The 24,335-nt window shown below is 39.9% G+C and overlaps 1 protein-coding gene across 8 annotated transcripts; it reads left to right on the top strand.

The window, feature by feature from the left end:
- The first annotated feature begins 216 nt into the window (after positions 1 to 216).
- Positions 217 to 24,257, top strand: LOC139771533 (diacylglycerol kinase theta). Of its 8 annotated transcripts, none has more exons than XM_071704385.1 (18): positions 217 to 2,046; positions 11,356 to 11,435; positions 11,974 to 12,076; positions 12,189 to 12,409; positions 12,690 to 12,861; positions 14,924 to 15,067; positions 16,525 to 16,656; positions 16,737 to 16,871; positions 16,971 to 17,088; positions 17,273 to 17,460; positions 17,572 to 17,784; positions 17,870 to 18,004; positions 18,202 to 18,376; positions 18,490 to 18,824; positions 18,897 to 19,224; positions 19,317 to 19,476; positions 19,576 to 19,683; positions 20,322 to 24,257. In XM_071704385.1, the coding sequence occupies exons 1-18, from the start codon at positions 1,911 to 1,913 to the stop codon at positions 20,415 to 20,417; spliced, it is 2,979 nt and encodes a 992-aa protein (XP_071560486.1). In that variant the 5' UTR covers positions 217 to 1,910; the 3' UTR covers positions 20,418 to 24,257. The 8 variants fall into 8 exon arrangements, with proteins under 8 accessions (XP_071560486.1, XP_071560485.1, XP_071560483.1 ...); XM_071704384.1 differs by having other exon boundaries at positions 218 to 2,046; positions 12,690 to 12,846; positions 20,931 to 24,257; XM_071704382.1 differs by having other exon boundaries at positions 218 to 2,046; positions 16,525 to 16,647; positions 20,931 to 24,257.
- The last annotated feature ends 78 nt before the right edge of the window (positions 24,258 to 24,335 follow it).

The raw sequence follows: 24,335 nt of genomic DNA, 5'->3' as shown, positions 1-24,335 counted from the left end.
GCGAGGGGGAAGAAGATCTCGGCGCTATTACTCGCGGAGTCGCGACGCGATGGAGTCCACAATCGCACACAATCGGGCGCGCGGCGGCGGATTGCGTGACACGAGGCGCGTGAGGCGCGTCGCGTCGCGTCGCGCGCGTGGTAGAGGAAGTCCGGCGGAGAGCCGCGTCGGCGCGCCGCGGTAAACGACGTCGACGCCGCACCGTCGCGCGTCGGCCTCCGTCACTGACGTCGACGCCATCAGCGTCGTCGTACTGTCGTCGACGTCGGCCCGTCATCCCGATCCATCGTCGCGATCGCTGGACCCCCGTGCTTGGCCCGTTTGTCCGCGCGCGTTGTCGCGATCGGCGTGTTAACGGCGATCGGTCGTCGTTGCTGCATCGCTGGTTCGCGTACGGTGGCGTACGTTTTTTTTCCGATGGAAAAGAGAGGGTTGCTTGTTGAAGATTAATCGGAGCGACCGATCGCGCGGACCGACGTTCGATCGAATCGAAAGTTTCGGAGCGAGAATCGGTAAGAGGGTGGTGTACGATCTTAGATCCGCGGACCGCGCGTGGAGAGAGGCGAGCTCGTGCTCGTCGCGTGAGCGACGTATCGGCGCCGTCGTCGTTGTTCGAGGCGACGTAGAGCGTCGCGAACGCTCGGCTCTCGGTTCAAGATGATATTATTGAAACACAAGTCTCGGGCGAGAGAGAGGGAGGGAGAGACCGATCGGAAATAGACGGCGAGAGAGCCAGAGGCGCGCTTGCGAAGGGACGTGCTGCGAGAGCTTGCATTTGCGAGGGACCGAGAAACGACGGGGAGAGATACGCGCTCCACTTCCGTCGCCATCGACAGTGCTGGAGAACGAGGCCTCCGTCCCCGTTCGAAAATTTCATTTCGGACCCGCGCTCCGTTCTCCACTGCTCCGGATCTCTCGAGTCGGAGCATTCGCTCCCCACGTGGAGTAAATCCGTCGATCGCGACTCGGAATCCGCGGAATTCGCGGGAAGGGAGAAATCGCTCGCGAACATGGAAACGATCCGTCGAGGGTAAATCGGAAAAACGGGGGTGAGAGAGAGAGAGAGAGAGAGTGGAGCGCGCCCTCGAGGCTACGGGCTCGGAAGAGGGCGGTTCGCATCTCGCTCGGATCCCGTACGCTCGCTCGCTCGGCTCGGCCCCCATATGACGCCCCACTTAGGCCGCTAGGGCAGCGCATCCGCCACTGGCCGGTGGCGGTGACGAAAAGGGGCTGATGTCAGTGCGGCCACACGGCGGCGTACGCTCGGATCAGCAGCAGCAGCAGCAACAGCGGCGGCGGCAGCAGCAGCAACAGCAACGGCAACAGCAGCGGCAGCGACAGCAGCAGTGGCAGCAGCGGCAGAGGCGACTCGTCGGATGCGCGTACGCGACATCGCACGCATCGTATCGCGAGCGAGGCGAGCGAGACTGCCGAGACTGCCGAGACTCCCGGCGACGACGAGTACGAGGGCAGCGTCAGTGGCAGCAGCGACGACGACGGTGATGCACGGCGGCGGCCGCGAGATCGGAGTAGTGGCGATCGGTGGTGGATTGGTGGCGATTTACGGCGACGACGACGACGCATCTGGCGCGCGCGATCGTGGCTGCCGACGCGTCGGTCGTTCCGTGGCGCGGCTCGTGGAATAATGCGTGTTAGGCGCGACGACGTTACGACGAGGCGCCGTACGAGACGACGACGGTACGACGGTGCGTGTGGGCCAGCGTGCGGCCAGCGACGACGATTACTACTACTACTCCTACCATCACCGCAGCAACGCAGTTATGTACGCGTACGGTTCCGAGATCACGTAGTGTCGGGCGTGTAATTATGTTGTCATCGTCGCGCGGCGCGCCCTGCGTAGCTTCACGGTGAAAATCTGGCGTGAACGGTTCCGCGGTGGAACGGGGAATATGGCGTCGGTCTCGGCCGAGACTCCAGCCAGCCATGGGCACAGCTTCAGTAAGAAAACGTTTCACAAGCCGACGTACTGCCATAGCTGCACGGACATGCTCTGGGGCCTCATACAGCAGGGGTACATCTGCGAAGGTAAGATGACACGGTACTGTCTCGCACGCCAAATTATGCCTTGTGTTTATGCGTTGAATCGACGCTCTTGCCTCCTGTCAATCAGAAGCGTTGATAGATCGCCGAGAAAGAGGGAAGCGCTCGTTATGTTCTCCGGGAGACGAAAGAGCGCTTCCCTCTTTCCCCCGAGCGCCACGAACAATTGCAATTTACGAAACGATATGTATATATTCTCATGTACGTAAATGACAAAAATGTATGGTAAGAAAAGGAAAAGGGAGAGAATGACGAGATGAGCTCCTCCAGATATATCCCCACGGGGAGAGTATACGTATCTTCTGATCTTGCCCACGCCGGAGGATGCGCACGAGCTTTCCGAGGAGCGAGCGTACGAAGTCGCGCCTCGAGTTAATACTTGCGCAATCCCGGAGACTCTCTGTCTTTCCATATCTGTCTCTACGGGATTAGAGATGAGGCTTCACGTCCTCACGATTCGTCCGGTCGATCAGTCGCGAGTGTCGCGACCCGGCCTGTCGGAAGAAAAAACAAAAGAAAGCAAACAGTCCTCTCGCGAGGTTGTCGGGTTCTTTAAAATTTCAAGCGGGCGCTCTCGACGAGACCGCGAAGTCGATCGATAGTCGACCGCGCGCTCGGTAACGGCTCGGTAACTCATTCCTAGGATTCTCCCCGCGAGGTGTGGGTCGCGATTCCGACTGATCCTGATCGACCGATACCAATATACCGGATGAACGGAAGGTGGTTGGGTCTGTCGGTTCAATCGGGTCAGGGTGTCGCGTTCCGAGTGCCCCGTCGAGTCTCGGGCATTTTAGCGCCAGCCAGCCGCGCGCGAATCGGTGCAACAGCACGAGGGAGACGGAGAGAAACGGAGTGATCCGTCAAGAAAAACAGAGAGAGAGAGAGAGAGAGAGAGAGAGAGAGAGAGAGAGAGGAAAAAAGTGGGAGGGAGAGGGGGAGAGAGAGAGAGAGAGAGAGAGGAGAGAGAGAGGGGAGAGAGAGAGAGAGAGAGAGAGAGAGAGAGAGAGAGAGAGAGAGAGAGAGAGAGAGAGAGAGAGAGAGAGAGAGAGAGAGAGAGAGAGAGAGAGAGAGAGAGAGAGAGAGAGAGAGAGAGAGAGAGAGAGAGAGAGAGAGAGAGAGAGAGAGAGAGAGAGAGAGAGAGAGAGAGAGAGAGAGAGAGAGAGAGAGAGAGAGAGAAGGAAATACAGGGAGGGTGGGAGGCGGCGGCATACGCAGAGGGCGCGAGCGCGAGCGCGCGCCCACCTTTTCACGAGCATTGATCGCGAGGGGTGGGGTAGTATGGCTGAAAGACCATGGATAAGGTTGCCGAAGTGGAAGGGGTTGGAAGGGGCGCGCGGGCGCTCGGTGGCGGCGGTGGCGGCGGCGGCGGCGGCAAAGAGGGTTGTCTCGAGGTGGGGGAGGGGGGCAAGCGTGAGAGCTCGCTGACGGGTAAAGAGGCGTAAAGGACCTTCGTTGTAACGCGAGCGGAACGAGCCGTGTGCCCGTGCTCTCGCACTCTTTCAAATACGTCGGAATGTTCGATCAGGAGAGCCCGCCTCACTCCTCAGAGCGCCACGCGCGTTTGGCAGCGGATCCCCCGATTGTTTTCGAGCTCCTTTCATCGAGAAGTAAACTCGATGGCGGGGACGTGTATAGATATTGGCGCTTGGTATATGTTTAACATCTGAAAGGAAAGACGTTGTAGGCAGTAAAAACGTTCGTTAGGGACCTATGGTCATTAAACAGGTCGTTAAAGACGCAAAGCAAGCCATTAGGGAGCCACTGTAAAGATAGGCAACTTTAAGCCGTTGGACGTGGTTCGAACAAAAAGGTTCCCGAAGTTGTCGCTGTTTTATTCAGAAAAGATTACATTGGACCATTATAATGTCCGGAAGCGAATATGTTGTTTCTATTTATGATATTGTACGTTTTTTTAAATTAAATTACGCGAACGAAACTTTAGATTTCATTATTAATCGTTTCAAAAAGTTTTTGGATGTAAAAAATAAGGGTGCGAAGATATGAGATGTCAACTTCACGGTTTCGTAATACGAAAATTGATGATAACTTTTCTATTTTAATCAGGATTCTAAGGAAATCAGATTTCTGAAAAGAAGCTTCTTGATTAATGAAAAGTTTTAAAATTTATTAAAAGAGAGATACTATAGTCATTTATTTCATATAATGTATTATATACTTGGAAAAGTGTGAAGTTGGCATATCTTCAGGCTACTACTTTTTGCATTCAATCGTCCGAAGTTTTTTTGAGACATATCGGGAGTTCCAGAATTGTTTGGTGAGAGAACTCTATCAATTATATAGAATTCCTAGAAATGGGATGCTAACTTCACAAAGGGTGAAGATAAAGCGTTATATTTCTAAAGCCATTGTTAAACCTTGCTACACAATGTATTGATCGCTTTACCGTCGGCTGCTTTAAATAAAGTTGTTTTTATGTCTGCAAATTATACTTAGCATTGTCAGTTTAAATCCAATCCGTGATATAAAATCCTAATAGCTGTTTACAAACTCGTTTGAGACAATCCGATTTTTCGTGCTTATTTTTTTCTTGAAATTTATTATTTTTTGGGTGTTAACTGCGTATTATTGCACGATATATTTATTTCTATTTAACAATTATAATATATAAGGTACATTTTTGATGAAAAATGCTAGTTTTTTTATTTCTCACAATCTATGCATGATTAATACACATTAATGATCACGATAATTAGAACAGTAACAATCATCTTGTAATTAAATCGATCGGTCTTAAAGATCAATTTTTCAATATTTTGCTTTTGTAAAATAAAATTGCACAAAAATGTATAAATAATCTAAAACCACACCATTTATAAAATTTAGATAATAATTATTTATGGTTGCAATGCATCCATTTACAATGCTACCGTATGTAAAAAGGTTCCAGTTTTCATACGCAGAACGAGAGATAAAGGTCTCGGTTGACACATCCGTTAGCGTACGCGTCACATATGCATGACATCCCGATTCGCGTAACAAATCATTTGTAACAATGTTATATAACGGCAGTGAACATTAAAACCTGTGCAGTATGATATTAAAAATGAGAATAGCGCATAACAATAACTTTTTATGTCGATTTAAAAACAAATTGTAATGTATATAAGGTGAAGTAACTTTTGTTTATGACCATCTTTTTTGAAATAACGCGTGACATAATAATGATAAAGTAATACAATTGTAATTCGAAAAAGACGTTTATCTTCCTAAATCTTCTAATCTCGATGCAACAATTGCACATACGATGCGATATTAATTTCTTCAGTATCTCGATTGTGTATTAGTTAATCTTCAACTATTACGTTTGGAATGTTTGGATAGCAACTACAGTAGGAATGAATTATACAAATATTTGATTTCAATAATAAGTAATATTGTGTTTCACATTAACGAATTAAAATGCTGCAATTATATTCCTCGTGAATCTTTCTTTTTAAGACACATATCGGGAACTGTAAACATGCACATATGAGATAATGTAAAAAACTTGGAAAGCAAGATTAAAGAGAGGACGTATATTATACTACTGACGCGAAATAAACATTAAAAGAAATATGAATGTCTTTTAATAACTGAATAACAGTATCACAAGCATGATTCTTTAAATATATTCTGAAAATAACACATATATTGAGTTTATCACACACATTATATCTGACATGATGAGCAAATAGCAGCAATTTTTATTTAGTTCATTCATTCTTGTTTTCCCAGCAATTTGTATATTTTCCACAGCATCTTGGCTCATAAATGGAGCCCTAAGTGACACATGAATTTATTTTATTATATTTATTTTATCTGCGTAATTGTTAATAAGATACAATATCAAGCTCAAAAGATTATTAAAGCAGAAAACTAGCATTCGAATCATTCATAATTTATTCGAAATTGAGAAAAAAAATGAAATAAGTCATATATTTATTATTTATATACTTAAATATATATTGAATGACGAATAATCTTCTTGAATTATTGTGTAAACGACATTTTCTTATGAAAAATTAGAGATATTAATTTCACTTTGCGTACACTTTGTCCAAGGAAACAAAAGAGAATAGAATAAGCTGCTCGAAAAACTGATTGAATTTAGGTGTACAAGAAGTAAGTTTGCGAGAGAGATGCACTGATCATCAACTTATAATCAATCAATCTAGAAGACGATGCTACACACTTAAGAAGCCACAATCTTAGCTAATATTGATATCATTCAGCTTCCCCCGCAAGATCTTCCAACAGTTTAACTGCTTGATGTTCTTGGTTAATAATGCGTATAGATATTGCGTTTACCAGATAGATTAACAGCATATTCTGTCATACGCTTTCTTATGTGTCCGTACAAGAGAGCAGCGTACCGTTTATATTTTACTCTCTTCGGGTAATGTTTCTCTAAACAATGATAATTGATTGCGCGGCGAGTAAAAGCGCTGTTTGTAAAATCGTCCATTAAAGATATCATATGTATCGTGGTATCACAACGATATCACATATATCGAATGCATGAAAATCTGAAGTGTCGCATTACATTGCAGTTTCATCGCATCGCTTTAGATGTATGTGTTTATTCTGCGGAAATATCTCGTACGGGAGAAACGTTCTGCGATACATATTAATTAACGCGCTACATACATTTTCTGTCAATCGGGTTTTATATGTTCTTTACTCCGTATAAGTAGAAGAACTGAGTATAGAAGGGAACGCAGTCGCGTAGACGATCAATATTATAATAGATAAGACTGCTATATAGGAATACAGTCGGAGACCCGATCGCCGACATTGATACAGAAAACGTTCAGATTCGAGGGACAATCGCGACGGCATTCTCTCGCGCAGCATCGAAAGCAGATTCTTCAAAAGCACGACAATCTTAGGCCAAGGCAATTTTGGTTAACTTATCACGCTGTTACTGATCGATCGGGATCGTTATAAATAGGACGACCACCTGCTCCGAAAGCTAATCGAGTAATAAAAGCATGCAGAGAGTCCCAAAGTGATCACCTAATACTGTATATTGAAAACCGATACCCGCCGTACTCGAGATTATTATATGATTACCGAGGAATTAATGGAATGTAAGGGGATTTCTTTTTTCTCTCTTTTTTTTCCAGGAACACACGATTTAACGCATGTGTCCGCATTTGTGCTGTTTTTGAGTCTAATTTTTCAGCAATTCTCGAACTCGATGTAGACGAGATCAACATCGATAGAGACTTCCGAGAAGTAGGTTTTTCTTTTCCTCTTCTCGCGTTCAGAGTAAAAGCTTGTTCCTGGGGAAAAAGAAAAAGGTCTCGAAATATAGCTAAGGAAACAAATAGATTCCAGATCTGGAAACTCGAACACAGCAATCTTTCGGAGAGTCTCAGAAAGATCTTTCTAAATCACGATATATATCGCATTTTGATTTCCTTTCTTTTCTCTATTATCTCCAAAGAATTATTTCTCATCTTATTTATTCTTTAAACACTTCAGCTTTGTCGCTCATGATTATATATTCGAGTAGCCGCATGGTGGCTTGCATTGGTTGATGAACGATGATATAAACATAGTAAAATTCACGGTTGAGTATGCATGTATACATACATTAAAGGCCTATCAGGATAGATTTGCATAACTGCTCGCACAGCGGAATCGACCATGTCACGTGTATAACTGCAAGCGCGTCAAAGAATGCCGGAATCCGGATAAAGATTTAAAACGTTGCAAATGCCTGGAACAGATCTTAAACGTTGCAAGTGCCTGGAACAGATCTTAAGAAGTTACCTGAAGTTACAGGACCCTAACAGAAGTAAAGCCTTGAACACAATATAAAGGTACGGGCAATAGGAACAGGGAATAAGCCAGGCAACAGAAATAACTCCATTTCAACTTATAATAAAACTGAAAAACTGTGATTAATCAGATACAGGCAATAGAGAACAAAAATCCAATGCGTCGGAAATTCTGTTTCTATTCCATTGCCTATTTTATATTCCACATTGCGTTGATACACAGTTTTTGGTAAGTTAGTAGTAACGCATCTTTTCGCGCCAGTTTACAACGACGCGACGCCGCTAATCGGCGCATGACGGTAAGACTCGTAAGTAAATCTCAGTTAGGGACAAATTTAAGCGAGCTCCCCTGTAAGGCAAGGATTGTCTCAAATCACTAAGTTGAATTTCATCACTAAGCTGTTTTGAAAGGGCCGATCGATTTGGGACATTATTTGTAAATGTCATCGTTTTTACCTTCTCCCTTCCTTTTTAACTTCTCTCTGGTCTATGCGCGTTGAGATGGATGACAACCAGTTACGTTACCAGTATTATTACCTTTGCTCTTTACTTGTAGCACGTTACATTTTAATAATGCCGTTATTGTTTCGTCTGTGATTGCCTGCAAACACCTATTCTATTTTGTTGATTACTAAATAAAGTTACAGTCAATTTATACAATTCAGTTCTTGATTTATGAAATTCACTGAAATTCAGTTTCAACTTATTGTTAGTGATTTGAGACAAGCTGCATTGAAAGGGCCGATCGATTTAAAAACCGCATATGATATATTAAGTTGTTCCAAAAGTTCTTTTCGTTTTTTTTTTACTAGAAATTAATGCAAAATTTTTAATTTATAGAATAAAATGGATTGAAGTATATATGGACCATTCTACTCTACCTATTTTTAAAAAATGTTTTTAGTTTTTAATTTACTGAAAAAATATTGATCGAGATAAATGTTAATGTCATTTAAAGAGCCACATTTTTTATGACAAAAGAATTTTTTAAAGAAAGGAGCAAGTATTAGTCAAAATGGGCGAAGTCCGGAGAGTAAGGAGGATGAAATAGAACATCCCAATCAAACGCCAGCAGCTTGTTCGGAACGGCCAAAGAGAATCAAATCTCTCTTCTGGTTCTTCATCTTTCAGAACACAAAAAGAGATCGAGACACTTTTTTCAGCCAACAAACGTAACTGTTGGAAAGTTAAAAGGTAGACGAACATCAAAATATCAATAAAGAGCCGACCGAGCTACATGTCTGCTCTCCCGTTGCTAACAAAGTCGGACGCATAAAACAGGAAATGAACTTTGGGACAACCTAATACATTGTTGAGGATTTAAAAATGGCTCAGAAGCATTTAATCGTAATTGAGACTTACTTACGAGTTGGTCTTGCCGTCATGCGTCGTCTGGCGCAAAAAGATGTGCTACTGCGTCTTGTGGTGGCATAGGCCGGCACAGTAAAAATTAGGAAAAATTTGGGGAGTTGTAAAAGGTTGTAAATTAATAGGGGCACGAACTTTTTGTTATGTGCGTCTACTTGTTATGTATGTTGACTACATTTAACGATATATCTTTGTATAAAACAATTAGATTTTATGATGCGTATTAATATCACTGTGTTCATTTCAATTCTGTTCTGCAAAAGAATTATACTTCACCAACTTAGCCTCAACAGGAGTAATCTAAAATCAGTATAATTAATTTTTTTTATTTATTAGGGTCATAGTTATTGGTTCACGAATAGGATTTTGAAGAAAAATAATAATTTGGAAAATAGGAGTTACGTAAAGTCAAATTTAATCTTTTTACTGAAAAATTCGAGCTTGTAAAATAAGTAAGTAAAGAAATGGTTATGAAATTTGCGAAATTTGCCTCCGTGAACCGATACGGACAATTATGATAAACATTTGTGTCAAATATGAAGTTAATCGAATAAACTGTTCTCAGATTATCGTGGTTACAGTTTTAAAAAATGCAATTCTAATAAATGGGCACAGTGATGTTAATACTCACTCTAAAATCTAGTTTTTTATACTGATACTGTTCAATATACTTAATAGACATACGTAACAAAAAAATTTTACTCCTATTAATTCACAACTTTCCAAACTTTTCCTAATTTTTACTTCTATTAAAGTACTGTAACCCCTTAAGCGTTGCAAAATCTCGGAACAGACCTTAAATATTGTAAATGCCTGAAACATATCTTAATCATTGCAAATATCTGGAATAGACCTTTGCAAATGCCTGAAACAAATCTTAAGCATTGCAAAATCCCGGAATAGACTTTAAACGTTGCAAATGTCTACTCAGTCTAATAGACCTTAATCATGATAAATGTCCGGAATGGATCTTAAACGTTGCAAATGTCTCAAACAGATCTTAAACATTGCAAATGCCTGGAACGGATTTTAAATGTTGCCTGGAACGTACGTTCGTTAAACGTGAACGTTCCTCGAGTTCTAGCGCGTCGTATCTTTTACGATTCGCTAACGGAAAGCCCGTTGAAAAGACACAAGCAAAGGAGGCACAAGTAAACGGACGCGGATCCTCTTTTTCTACGGCGATGACGAGTACCTCTTCTTTTCGATTTGAGCTGCCCACTCGGCGAGTTAAAGTTAACTCGGCATTCGTGGAACGACGGTCGATCGTCGATGGCGGCTGATGGCGCCTTCTTAACGAAGCGGATGCACAGTACTATTTCGGGCCGCACCTGCGCGCCGATGCGACAAATTTCCCGCACATCTTGCCTGATTAGCGTCGGCAAGAGCGCGATAGAACGCGATCATTACCGCTCGCGCGCGCGACAGGGGAACGTGCGACACCCGTCACCTTGTATCGAGTGGATGACGGATACGCGGATGACGCGCTGTCTCCGACTCCGTCACCTCGGCCGACCCTGAAATATATCAATTCACCGGAGAAATTGCCGAAGCGATTCTTCACTTTCCGCGCGCGTCTCGACTCCGGAGTCCGGGGGCCACTCCGCCGGAATAACACGGCGCTCACGATATTGACCCTAAATTTGCAATCGATAATATTAACAGACTCGTATCAACTTCACTGAATCTATGCTATATTTTAGAAGCGCGTGTTATCTTCAGTTAGTATCAACTTCACGGAATCTATGTTATATTTTAGAAGCGCGTGTTATCTTCTTCTAGAAAACATTTAGGAGAACAAAGAGAACGCCGCGAGGCGTTAACAGACCTGATGATCTTTTAAACAAGTATATGTATATACATTTTTTTTTTAGTTTCTGCAGAAGTTTGGTAGACCGCCGCTCACATATTTGCCGTTCGGTAGAGGCGTTAAATAACGCCAGTCGCGTATGATTCTCGATGTTTTTTACTTACACCGCGAAAGGTCAGAAGATCTTGTTATAAATTACGACATGAGCGGCTCGTATTGATTTATGCTAAAGTGTACACCGCTTAGCCGGTAACGCTCTTCGATTTAACGCAATTAATCTTTCCAAAAAAAAAGTTCTCTCTTTCTCATTTTTTCTTCCTCTCGTTGCAGTGTGTAACTTCGTGGTGCACGACCGCTGTCTCAAGGCCGTCGTCTCTCCCTGCTCCAGCATCGCGGCAAGCCTGATTAAGGTAAGACAACGGGAGCTCCGTCTCCACGCCGCGCGAGGATTAACCGCCTGTGCATAAATATAACGCCTATACTTAGAATATAGGAAAGCAACCTTCCCAGGTACATCGTAAAATAAACTGAACGTTGCGATAAAATAATTTACGTGGATTATAGTTGTGAGAAAAGAAGACTGAACGGGAACGTCGAGAAGTTACTCGCTTGTTGCCGCGCGTTTACGTGTCCGAACTTCTTGGGACCCTCCCTTGGGACCCTTCACTATTAAATATTAAAGGATGTTTCGACCAATACCTTTGAGTTAAACAACATTTTGTTACTATTAACTACTATGCGTGTCAAAATTTATTATTTTAACACCATTAGTTTTTAGTTAGATTGACATTGTTTTAATGAAATTAACGACATATTGGAGTAGGAGCGATGGCGACCTGTAGGAATGGTTAAAAATGATTGAAATTGAGTGTAATTTGACGCTATGAATTTAACAGTGTTAATACAAGATGTAAGATTAACAGCGTTTCTTTATTGTATGTGTTGCAGAACCCGGTTGCACACTGTTGGTCCGAACAAGTACATCGCAAAAGGAAATTCTGCAACGTCTGTCGGAAACGATTGGATGATAATCTATGCATACACTGTGAAAGTAAGCCGGAGCTTCTATCCATAGATAAGAGATATACGAGATATCTCGATATAGGGCGTTTAGCATATTTGGGTCTCTGCGAAATGTTAATCGCGCTCTACGTTTCCCGTAGTATGCGAGTACTTCGTGCACGTAGAATGCCAAGACTTCGCGGTGGCAGACTGCAAGGAGAATGCCACATACATACCTGGGAAGGATCTGTCAGCAGTGAGGCACACTCATCATTGGCGGGAAGGCAATCTTCCGAGCAGCTCGAAATGTGCCGTATGCAAGAAGAGTTGTTTTACTGCCGAGTGCCTTGCCGGGTTTCGTTGCGAGTGGTGTGGCATGACGGTAAAAGAAAGATTCATTATTATCGCCGTTAGATCGCCTTTAACTTTTTTTTTGCGATTATTTATTCTGTTCCGTCAGCGGAATTAGAATTAGAATTAGAATTAGAATTAAATATTATATTGCATTGCTGATACTTAGTCATTTCAAGTCAAATGTGATACATAATGCTCTTACGAATAGAGAAAGAAAGCATATTTTTCGTTAGCATGATTAAAGCTTCCCTTCCCCTTGTCTCCTCGTTAAAATAGTGTTTAATGACAAATTTGATTTCGTCTCTCAGTCGCACGCGTATTGTTACAAGAATATTCCCCAAGAATGCACCTTTGGTAACTTGGAACCAATTTACCTGCCGCCACACGCAGTTAGTGTTCCGCGTACCGAAGTTCCCATGGAAGCCATCATTGGAGTAGAAGTGCGTCGTAAAGAAGTGCTGGCGCGTGAGTATTCTTGCCGTAAGTGTCTGCCGTGTTAATTACAATGTGCGTGTTAACAGGTAATTAGAATAATAGAATGAGGAATTGCGCTTTGTCACGTGCCGCAAAGCACTTTAATATTTTTTTAATCAATCCCGCCGGGAATAAAATTTGAATGTTAAAGCAATTCTCTTATAACGGAAAAAGGAGAGTGAGATTAAGGCGAGATACAGAGATTTCAATAAAATTGAATAATTTAGCCATTTAGAGGATGTCAACGCTGTAAATTAAACTGTATCTGTAATCGATAAAACACATACCCGCTTTGATAATTTACTAATGCACATGGTTATCTATAAATATATAGCATAACTATAATTTTGTGTGTATATGTAATCGCGGTAGACATATCACTTTTGGATTACGAGATCCTACGTGTCTCTAAACAAGTGATATCGATATATTAAGCTCAGATAACAAATAATGGCAAAAATATGACGTTGAGAGTTTTTGCTTGAGCTGCTCCGTTTATATAATTGAACATTGTATAAATTATCGCGTTTTCCATTGTGTGCACTGTGAATTTCATTGTTGATTAGCGCTTTATGAAGTTTTTTCAATCCATCATTCAGCATTTCCGTATTACCTATTGACACAATTAATTATTTTCACACTGTGTCTCTCATATATGTATGAGATTTTCTATTTTTACTATGCATAGCACATGTACATGTATGCAAATATGCACTGATGATTGGTAGCAAAAGATATCGTATACTATGTCAAGTTTGAAAAAAAAGAATGTATAATATATCTTAAAAAGTATTCCTTATACATTAGTAGAGAGGTAATTGTAAAAAATATAAGTAATTTTTTGGAACATAAATTTTTTGCATGACATTATTTTAGCATTCACTCACGCGTGTATAAAACCGTCGGTTTTGTAAACATATACATGTTCTTCCTTCTTTTCAGAGCATGCAACGTTGACTTTCTTCGATATGAAACGAGAAAGACCCTACCTATATTTTAAAAGATTATTATCGCCTTAAATTTTCATTGTTCCGTTGTATCATAAATTGAAAAACTACGCCTGTGTCGAATATTATCAGTAGTCAGATTTTTGTAGTCAATTTGATATTTTTAATATGTCATATAAATATATATATGTATCTATATATTTGCTACTTGCAGTTTCTTACACTCTCAGCTTTCCATACATTTCTGCAATACGATTTTTTTAAAAAGAAGTTATTAAATTATAAACATTGATTTCTTTTTATAGAGAGAAAGGGAATTGAGTTAATAATGTGGAAAAATATTACGAGATAATTTTATGGTTTACAGCAATCTTTACATAGCAGGGATTAGAAATGAATTTATGAATTATAGAAAGTGTGACTGCTGTATAATCATCATAATACATTCATGATTCAATCATTTATCATCAAATATGCCACCTGAGAATTTGTCGTGAGTCTCGTATCGTCAATTGCGACAGTAGGTGAAGATTACCAAAATGTTTGTTTCTTATCGTGCAGGGGTTTAGGATCATGACGAACGCACTATGTGAAAATTAAACTATACAAATAAAATTTTTTGTGATTTATAATCACACAAACCTTCTTAAGCAACGTTAAAGCTACGTCTGTTATATATATTTTAATTAGATATTTTGTTTACAATATATTTGTAAACTATGGCTTTTGTGGCTGGTTGCTCTTATTATAATTGCTACTTTTAATGTGCTTTTAAATAGGCATAATATATTTTAATAGATACAGCACCTATTTCATAGAGCTTCGTAATTAGATAGTATAATTAGAATTGGCGTTTACAAAATAAAAGCTAAAAGTAATGACATTTTATTTTTATAATCATAAGCCTTAGGTGTCATTAATTGTTCGATGTCAAGGAAAACAAGTCTTTGTATATAATTAAGCAAACTTACAATTAACGGACAGAGAAAAAAAGAAAGAGAGGGAGAGTAAACACAAGTCACAATAGAGTATTACGAAATACTTAAACAGAGATAAAATCTATAGATTTGAAATTGTGATAACCGTTAAAATATTCGGTCTATCTTTGCTTCTATGTGAAGATAACATCGGAGAGCAATTCGATTTCGCTGAGAGTGAACAAAACGGGGCTGCAGGCCGCCTAGCCGAAGCTTTGAGGCGCCTTTCGCTAGTTTTGCCACGTAGCTGCCATGGAAATTGTCATGCTTCCCCTCCTTATGTTCGAGGTATCTAGAATATTATCATCGTCAGACATTCATCTGTGTGAATGTACTCAATTCTAAGATGTACTTATCGTACACGAGACTGAGAGTAACTTGAAATACGCTGTAGTGATCGTTATTGTTATTATCTCTACATGTAACTACTTATTCGACATTTGCAGCTAGAATTGAGAAAGCGCTGTATTAAAAGACAATCATATTTATTTATATATATATTTTTTATTTTGCATAACAGCGATGCGAATATTTAGCTTGCTTCTGTCATACTTTTCGACATTACCGAGTGACACTTTACTTCCACATTAATATGTGTGTATATATACACACATACAAACACACTTCATATATAAACACAATAAGAAAAATAAAATATAACACACGAATCACATTTACTACGTCTATATTTAAATCATTATGCAGAGAAATAAATACATTTTATTAAAGTACAGTTGAGCTAATTTTCTGATAGACAATTTCTCATAAAATTATTTTTCTCTCTTATATGAATTTCTTTGACTCAAACAAATAAAATGTGAATATTAGCAAAGTGATACTATTCACGTGAAATTAATTTAAAAAATAGGAACGATGATATATTTGTCAAAATAGTTTTGTTTAAATTGCATATTATCTATAATATCTGTAATAAACTGTCACACGACATGCATTTACATAAATATCATAGTGCACCAACCTTTTTTTTTATAGATGTTATTTTGTTACTGTTTACGTTTTAGCATGTATGTATGTCTCGCTTCAGTGCATGCACTGTCATTCAGCCCACTGGATGCTATGAGATTCCATGACGCTTATCACTCTACTATGCAGTGAAATGAAGTTCAAGAATACTACTGACTAATTCTTCCTATCGTGTCTGTGTTCTACAAACCCATCGTAAATAATCGATGGTAAGAGATGTAATTTATTCTTGAATGATAAACAGAGTCGTTACAACGCTCTTTGTGTTTATAAAATGTTCTGAAATTTATTCATTATACTTTCCTTAGAGTACTTTCCTAAAGTATCTGTTTCATGCAAATCTCTCTTTCTCGAATATTTGTATATAATGGTGGTTATACGCCACTGCTTCCACAATTAATTTCCACAATTAATAGAAAATTAATAAATTATAAATAAATTATATGGTAATTTAATGATGAAAGTGTTGCTTACAGGATAATGTTTTAAGATTGCATTAAATTTTATTGCTTTATGATATAAAATATTTTATAACGCTTTCCAAGAGAGACACCATTAATGTTATCTGAGTAAAAAAATGAAACATTTTCTCAATTTGAATGCGGAAGAAGATGTATTATACATACATATACAGATATTTTATGTTTCATTTAGGTATTTATTGTATTCCATATTAATAATATTCTATTACATTTAGGTATTTTTGTATTTTATTAATAATATTCTAACATTCGAAGTGTGATCTTTCTTTGTGTTAATAGCGCGGAGCATATCAGAAGAATTTGGTAGCGATCCAAGGTATCGTGACAATGGAGAACCGACACAGGGTGCAGCGCATGGCCGTGATCCGCGTTCTCCTAAAGAGAAAGAAGACAAAGAAAGAGGTGACGAAGGTATTTCAATATAACTTCCGATTAATAGTTTCCAGATTTTCTCTATTTTAATCTGTGACTTTGATATTATTCTCATACAGAGATGATTAAGGTGTACGATGGCAACAATTCCTTGAGGCGGAGAATATTTCGGGTAATTTCGGTACCTAGGCAGGCTACGATAGAGCAGTTTCTCACATCGGCACTGCGCGCATTTCACATCACGAAAGATCCTAGTACGTGCATACGGACTATTTTATTTAACATAATAAATATGGATCTTGTTCGATAAATTGACTAATTGAACTAATGAACTCTTTTTCGGGAAAATTCAGGCAACTTTTACTTAACTGACCTGTATGCCGAGGAGGAAACTGAGTTATGTGACTCAACGCCTGTTTTAAATTTAAATCGCAAAGAAGGCAAACGTCCGGCTGTGTTCTTGCGATTTAAGTAAGTTTACACTAACACTTATCTAATACAAGAAAATATGTAGAATATTTTATTTCTGTATAATTTTTGATATAACAAAATGCGGTGAAAGACGAATATTATATTAGAAGTTGTACGATATCTGTATTAAAAGTAAATTAAAAAAAAATTTTTGATACAACGTGTAATTACAATATGATTTCAGAGATAATGACAGCGGAGAAGTACGAGTTTATCCTGGCAGATTGCAGGTATCAGAGTCATTCTGTATAGTACCTGTCACCGAAGCAACAACCGTCGCAGACTTAATAAACGAGGCACTGGAAAAGTTTGGCTTACAAAATTTTAACTGTGATGACTTTAGGTGCAGTGAAATTCTTTTAGACCGTGGTGGTACGTTTCGAGTTTTTGTTCAACTTATTGACGTTTGCAATTTAATCGAATATTCTTTAAAATTCCGTTTTGTGCGTTGCACGAAAAATATAAAAGTTTTATTTCTATTAGTAACGGAAAGAGTTTGTTCCTGGGATGAAAGACCCTGGGATATCGTTAAAAAGCTGGGAAAAGATTCTATTAGACAAATGGAACTGATGCGGTTTTACTTACAACTAAAGCAAGATCCCCATGGACCTAATTTGGCTTTATTCGTGGGCAACCTACCACTAAATCTTTCTGAAAGAAGTTACGAAAACATGTTAACAGAATATTTAGGAAAAGGTTGGTGATTCAATGAAAAAATGAACTATTATTTACAGAATTATAAAAATATCTTTATATATATATAATTTTTTGGATTTTGTAGAAAATAGGTTTTCATCAATTGGCCCAATTTATTACGAATATGGTTCAGTGGTTATCATATATGAAGATCTGGATACAGCGGTTAGAGCATTATACACGTTGCGAGAGACAAAATGTGAAGACAAACTTCTTTTAGGTATTTTTATTATGTATATACATATATATATTTTTTTAAATATATATTTTTATGTATCTGAGACACGAGAAAGTATAATATCGATCAATATCAAAATAGAGATTCATTGATATGGTACAGTTACATGCATACTTTTTAGCTTTTTAGTTGTAATAAGATATGTATTGAAATATTCTCTCATCTTCTTTTTTTACAAGTAATGATTTTACCGAGTATCGAGCCAAGTATGGTACCAACGGGCGTTCAACCGCTGCTCGTGTTTGTAAATGTAAAATCTGGTGGTTGCCAAGGACTCCAGCTAATTACTAGTTTTCGTAAACTATTAAATCCTTATCAAGTGTTCGATCTTGATAATGGCGGACCCCTCCCCGGGTAAGTAGATCAAAGCATTATTGCTTTAAATAATATCATATTTATTACAGTCCGAAGCACATATGATATAATTTTACGCAAGTTAGTAAGTAAGTGCTTTCTTTGTGTTGCAGACTTTACGTTTTCCGTCACATAAAGGACTACAAAATATTAGTTTGTGGTGGTGATGGAACGATAGGTTGGGTATTACAGTGTTTAGATAATGTTGGTCAGGATAGCCAATGTTCTTCTCCCGCTTGCGCTATTGTACCTTTGGGAACGGGAAACGACCTTGCTCGCGTACTATGTTGGGGTTCAGGCTACACGGGTGACGAAGATCCACTAAACTTGTTGCGAGACATTATCGATGCGGAAGAAATAATATTGGATAGGTGGACCGTAGTTTTTCATCCAGATGAGAAGGAAACAACTCAAGTAGTTTGTAACGCTGCAGGTAAGAGAGGCGCAGGTAATAAGTTTCTTAGTAACTCCGCAAACCAGTAATTTAAATAGGAGAATTCTAATGGCGAAAATGTTACAGCCTCTCAGCAAGTAGCATCGCGCCATTTGCATATTACAGGCTCTGGTACAACTAGCGAAGACAATACGCAAATATACGTAATGAATAATTATTTTGGCATTGGCGTCGATGCAGATTTGTGTCTGGACTTTCATAACGCGAGAGAGGAAAATCCTAACAAGTTCAAAAGCAGATTACGAAATAAAGGCGTGTATGTAACGATGGGTTTGCGTAAAATGGTCAGGCGTAAACCGTGCAAAGATTTACATAAAGAAATTCGATTAGAAGTAGACGGCAAATTGGTCGAGTTACCACAAGTGGAAGGAATAATAATTCTGAACATTTTAAGGTAACTATAGACTATAGAGAATGCATGTCGTTATAAAATAGGAAGAATGTTTTATACGCTATTTTAAAACGGTGCTTTTCTTTCTCGTCTAGTTGGGGTTCTGGTGCTAATCCTTGGGGACCAGATACCAAAGAAGATCAATTTTATACACCAAATCATTGGGATGGCATGTTGGAAGTTGTCGGAGTCACAGGCGTTATGCATCTTGGACAAATACAGTCGGGTTTACGTACGGCTATGAGGATAGCGCAGGTAAATTATAAAATTAATCAATAATACAGATGCTCCCTGTCTTTCCTTCCTGATGCGACATATATAAATTTATTCGTCATTGCATTTCGGTCGATATAGGGCGGGCACATAAAAATTCACTTAAACTCAGACATACCTGTACAAGTAGACGGTGAACCGTGGGTTCAGAGTCCGGGAGACATCGTGGTCTTGAAATCAGCACTCAAGGTAATACTTTGACGTAAGAGCTCTTACAAAACTCCCCCATAATTCCACAAAAATAACGGACAGAATCGTAACGTACAATATATCATTTACCACACACGATAACGTGATATCTCGATATTAGTGCAGTGATATATTTCTATTCAAATATGTCATTGGACTCGTGAAAATGTCAACAAATTAATAAACGGCGATACGAGTCAGGCGCGGTACGTGGTGCGCAAGTAAAGAAATTAATAGTTAATTAAGTTGGAATATATGTATATGTATATTATATACATTGTAATTCGTTACTTCTGTAACTATTAATTTCTTTACTTGCGCACCACGTACCGCGCCTGACTCGTATCGCCGTTTATTAATTTGTTGATATATATTTCTATGTTCTTGAAACGTAATAAACTAGATTCCTTTGCTGTTCGAGTTTAAGTAGAATAATGGGGCGTACATTCTTGTGGCACGTAAAAAACTTCTTAACAGGCGCATCCCTATTTATTAGTTTGTAGCACTTTTCGTTCCCTATTACAATACTCTACGTATTCACCGTAAAAGCGTAACCTGATTGCTGATACCTATCAGCGCATGCTTTCCTCCCCTAATTGCACTCGACTAATATCTCCTTGTTCCTTTGTTCACTTCAGGCTACCATGTTGAAGAAAAGTAAGATCAAGCGTCGCAATACCGAACCGTCGATTCTACCTGCTAATGGGGAGGGGGGCAAGAGCACGGACGAGTAATCCAACTATACCACAACTTACAACTGCTCGATCGTTTAAACGTATCTCGTAAGACGCGCCGACATCACAGCCTAGACTCCTCGACGCGCATAAGCGGAACGCACGCGCGAAAGGGGAGTCTCGGGGTGATAAACGTGCCGTCTAAAAACGATTCCATCTATACGGAAAGAAAAAAAGGAAAGGAAACTTCTCCCGATCCCTCTGTTGATGCATGTTAAAACCGATATCAACTTCCGTGATACCTTCTCGATGCCTCGATCCAATGCAGCTAGCTCGAGCTTGTAATGTCGTGGATTAGACGCATTATATATCGGATAGTAGTGTTAGCTTTACAAAACGTTTCTTCTCTACCTTCTTTTTCCACCGTATATAAGTTAACCATGAGTTTGTAATTTCCATTTTTTCTATTTCTACTTCTACTTTATACACTACTTCTACTTTGTCAGCGGTATTGACTGACAAAATTTTTATCGATTGCTCCTTTGTGCGCTTCCTGATCCTGTCCCTTCCTAGGCTACGATGCTGAAGAAGACTAAGGGTAAAATGAAGCGGCGTAACACGGAATCCAGCATGCAGTTGGCGCTTCAGGCTGCACCATCGAGCGATCCGGACGAAGACATCTTCTGAGTGAACAAACATTATGTGAAAGTGATCGAACACGTTGCGGTAGACGCAGGGCACGTAGCCACGTTAGAGAACTTGATCGACTAGCGTACGTAACAAAAAAAAAAAACAAAATCGGCCTCGAAATCGTCCGACGCGGCGTTCGCGCTGTACGAACTTAACATAAGTACTTACTTACAACTTACAACGCGAAGAAAAAAAAAACACTCGTGGAAGCAGGAGGGGACGGATAGATAAGGTTTTCAGATACACGGACACACATATAATACAGCATAAAGATCCATTATCGACTCAATAATTCTTAATGTTTGTTCTTACATTAATAGAAAATGAAACTAGATCTCATTTTTAAATGTTAAATAATTCTAGCACCATACGTAGCTCTTATCGATCGATATTTTTTTAGTAAAATTATAATAGATTTTAACACAGTAACACACGTTACCCACACATACACGTACATTAACCAGCAGTATCGAAAGGAAAAGTTGGACACGCTTACGCGTGCTTACGACTACGTTGATTTCCATTTACGTTCCAAGCTTGGTGATCGGGGACGAGGGAAGGAGATCGTAATGCATATTACGTTTCGTATGGTATTCTACCGATCTTGCAGTATTACGATACGAAACGTGTGTATCGCACGATATAAAAACACAGACCGTCAGTTGTTAATAATATATTATATATATATATACATATATATATATATAAAGAATATTTATGATTAAATATTAATATATTTACATAATATTGTATTAGTATTACGGTATTAAGTTGTGATAATTGTTATGTATGTCTGACTGCTGGGCAGTCTGGAATTCGCTGAGAACCAGTGGCAGTCAGTTTTTTTCTAGGATACGGTTAAGAAGAAGGTAAAAAAAAAGAAGAAAATTAATGTAAACTTTCGTAAACGATAAGACCGCATTGCGGGCTAAGCGCTTTGCCGATCCGTCTCCGCGGCGAGGAATGTAATGGCGCGATCCCATGGTACGGAACGTATGCGTAATGCGGAATTGTGACGGAACGAAGTCCGTCCGCGGACATTCCGCTGCTGAAATCTGTTTTCTCAATGTCCCATGAAGCGGAACTCGCGGAAGCGCAATTGGCGCATGTCAGTCACAAAGATTCCTTCCCACAGATTCCTTCATTATGTATATCTATCGGAACAGTGTATATATTATTGACACGCACACATGCTGCGCTTTCGCGTTTTCCTCTACATGGAACAATTGGAAAATACATTTTAGCGGAGCGCAATTGGCGGAATATCTGCGAAATACAATACTTATGCGAATCGGAATCACACACATCATGAATTCCATTCACCCGTCAATGGAATTCATGAATGTGACGGGTGAATGTCAGCCTATGAAACTGTCAACAATTGCTAACATTCAACAATATAAATTCTGAAAAATTGTTTGTCATTTGCGGGTTATTGTATAAATTGAAACAAAGTTGGTGTGTGCTTAAAAAGCAGGAATTACGCCGTAAAAAATTGTAAAGTTATGCTCATTATATATAATCGCGAAAAGAAATAAAAATAAAAAATAACGAAACTATTGGATGCGATCTATATTTAGCATGGAAAAAAGATTATTATAAGGGGCAAGTGAGAATCTTGTGAAGAAAATACTGGCCCCGAAGATAGGGAAATATATGCGGATTATAATTTTAGAATGGCACCTCAAGTATTTGAAGCATTATTAACATTGGTCGAACTAGTCATTGTTAAACATGATTGTACGTTGTTCGCGAACCTATTTCACCTTGCACTCGGCTCCAGATTGTAGTTCCGTACAATCATTGCGGATAAAATATAAACTTGTGGGTAAGAAATCGGCGGAACGTACGTAAAAAAAACGGTCGAACTAATTACGAGCGTTCCGTATCATGGGATCGCGTCAAAAGCGGACGAAAGGAATCGCGTTACACAAAATGTCAAGAGAGTCGGATTGGCAATGTACTGACACCACCTCACTGGCTCTGACAGGCTCCTGTAAACGACGAAAGCTCGGTGATGCCGCACACATTCCACTGTAACACGAAAGCGGCGAAGGGGTGGAAACGCGAAGAGATATGTATATTTATAAACCATGCCAAAAAGGAAAGACGAGGGAGAGACGGAGGGCTTGGGGCGTTCGTGACGGGCGACGAACCACGGGGACAGATCTGTTCTTCTTCGAGAGATGCTTTAAACAAACGGACTGTTTTCTCGAGCTTCCAAGGTCCTCGATCCTTGGTGTACCGACGCGCACGAGTCATCGAGTGCCATCATTGATCACCGAGCGATCGCCGAGACGAGTAACGACAAAAAAAAAAAAGAAAATACCTTTTACCTGATGTCGCTCTCGGACACACACGGACGCACATATACGTTCACGTTGGATCTTCGCTGGGCATCGGTGCGATTTGGAGGAAAAGCAAAAGAAAGAGAGAAAAGTGAAAAAGACAAGACAACTTCGGTGCCAAAACAATTGTACATAATATATTATAAAAGTAGGGACTACATATAAGAGACGGATTCGCCAGTTAATCGCGATGGCATTTAATGCGCCGGACGTGAGAGAAAGTAGTGCGGGGGTGGGTGGGAGGGAGCGGGAGGGGGGCGGGGGTTCTTAACGTTAAGAGTATTCTTCGGGAAAAAGGGGGAAGGGGGGAGGGAAGGGGACTCTTTTGAATTACGTACACATTGCGTTGTTTCGTGTAAACGTTTAACAAAACAAGACAAACAAACAAAAAATGAAAAAGCGGGGGGGTGGGAACAGCGCGTACCTTTGATACGTGGAAGGTGACCGTGGGAGGACCGATAGGACTTCTTTAGTACGCTTTTAGTACGCGCTGTGTGAAACTTAGTTAATTATCTAACTAGACCTCTCTTGTGGCTGTCTTCGATTATGAAAAATGACTATAAAAAAAAAAAGAAAAGATGAAACTTAAATCCACTGGCAACCAAATTTGAGCGGAGGCCATCATGCCCGGATGATTGAACGGGCCTCCGGGTGTCACAACCTGCCAATGATGTAAATCGCGGCTCGATTATTCATGTTATATCCGGTGTAGCGACGTGGATAATCACATCGGCGGCAGATTGGAGAAAAAAAACATTTGTTAATTTGACCAAACTATAGTATATTTGCTGTTGCTATAAAAAATAGAGAAACAATAAGCTATGAACAATCTACGTATAATAAATCAATGTATGTGCTACAAGCTGGATAGTGCTTTATTCTGAATCCCTGCGTTAAGTTTACCTCCGTATTTATGCTTTCCCCTACGATTTTCACCCGA

Source organism: Temnothorax nylanderi, unplaced genomic scaffold (assembly GCF_030848795.1).
Source record: "Temnothorax nylanderi isolate EJ_2023f unplaced genomic scaffold, tnyl_v1.0 TNYL_tig0041_pilon, whole genome shotgun sequence".
In the NCBI taxonomy this organism is placed as follows: Eukaryota; Metazoa; Arthropoda; class Insecta; order Hymenoptera; family Formicidae; genus Temnothorax; species Temnothorax nylanderi.
Note: the sequence above shows the minus strand (reverse complement) of the source record. Positions and strands in the feature narration are given on the sequence as shown.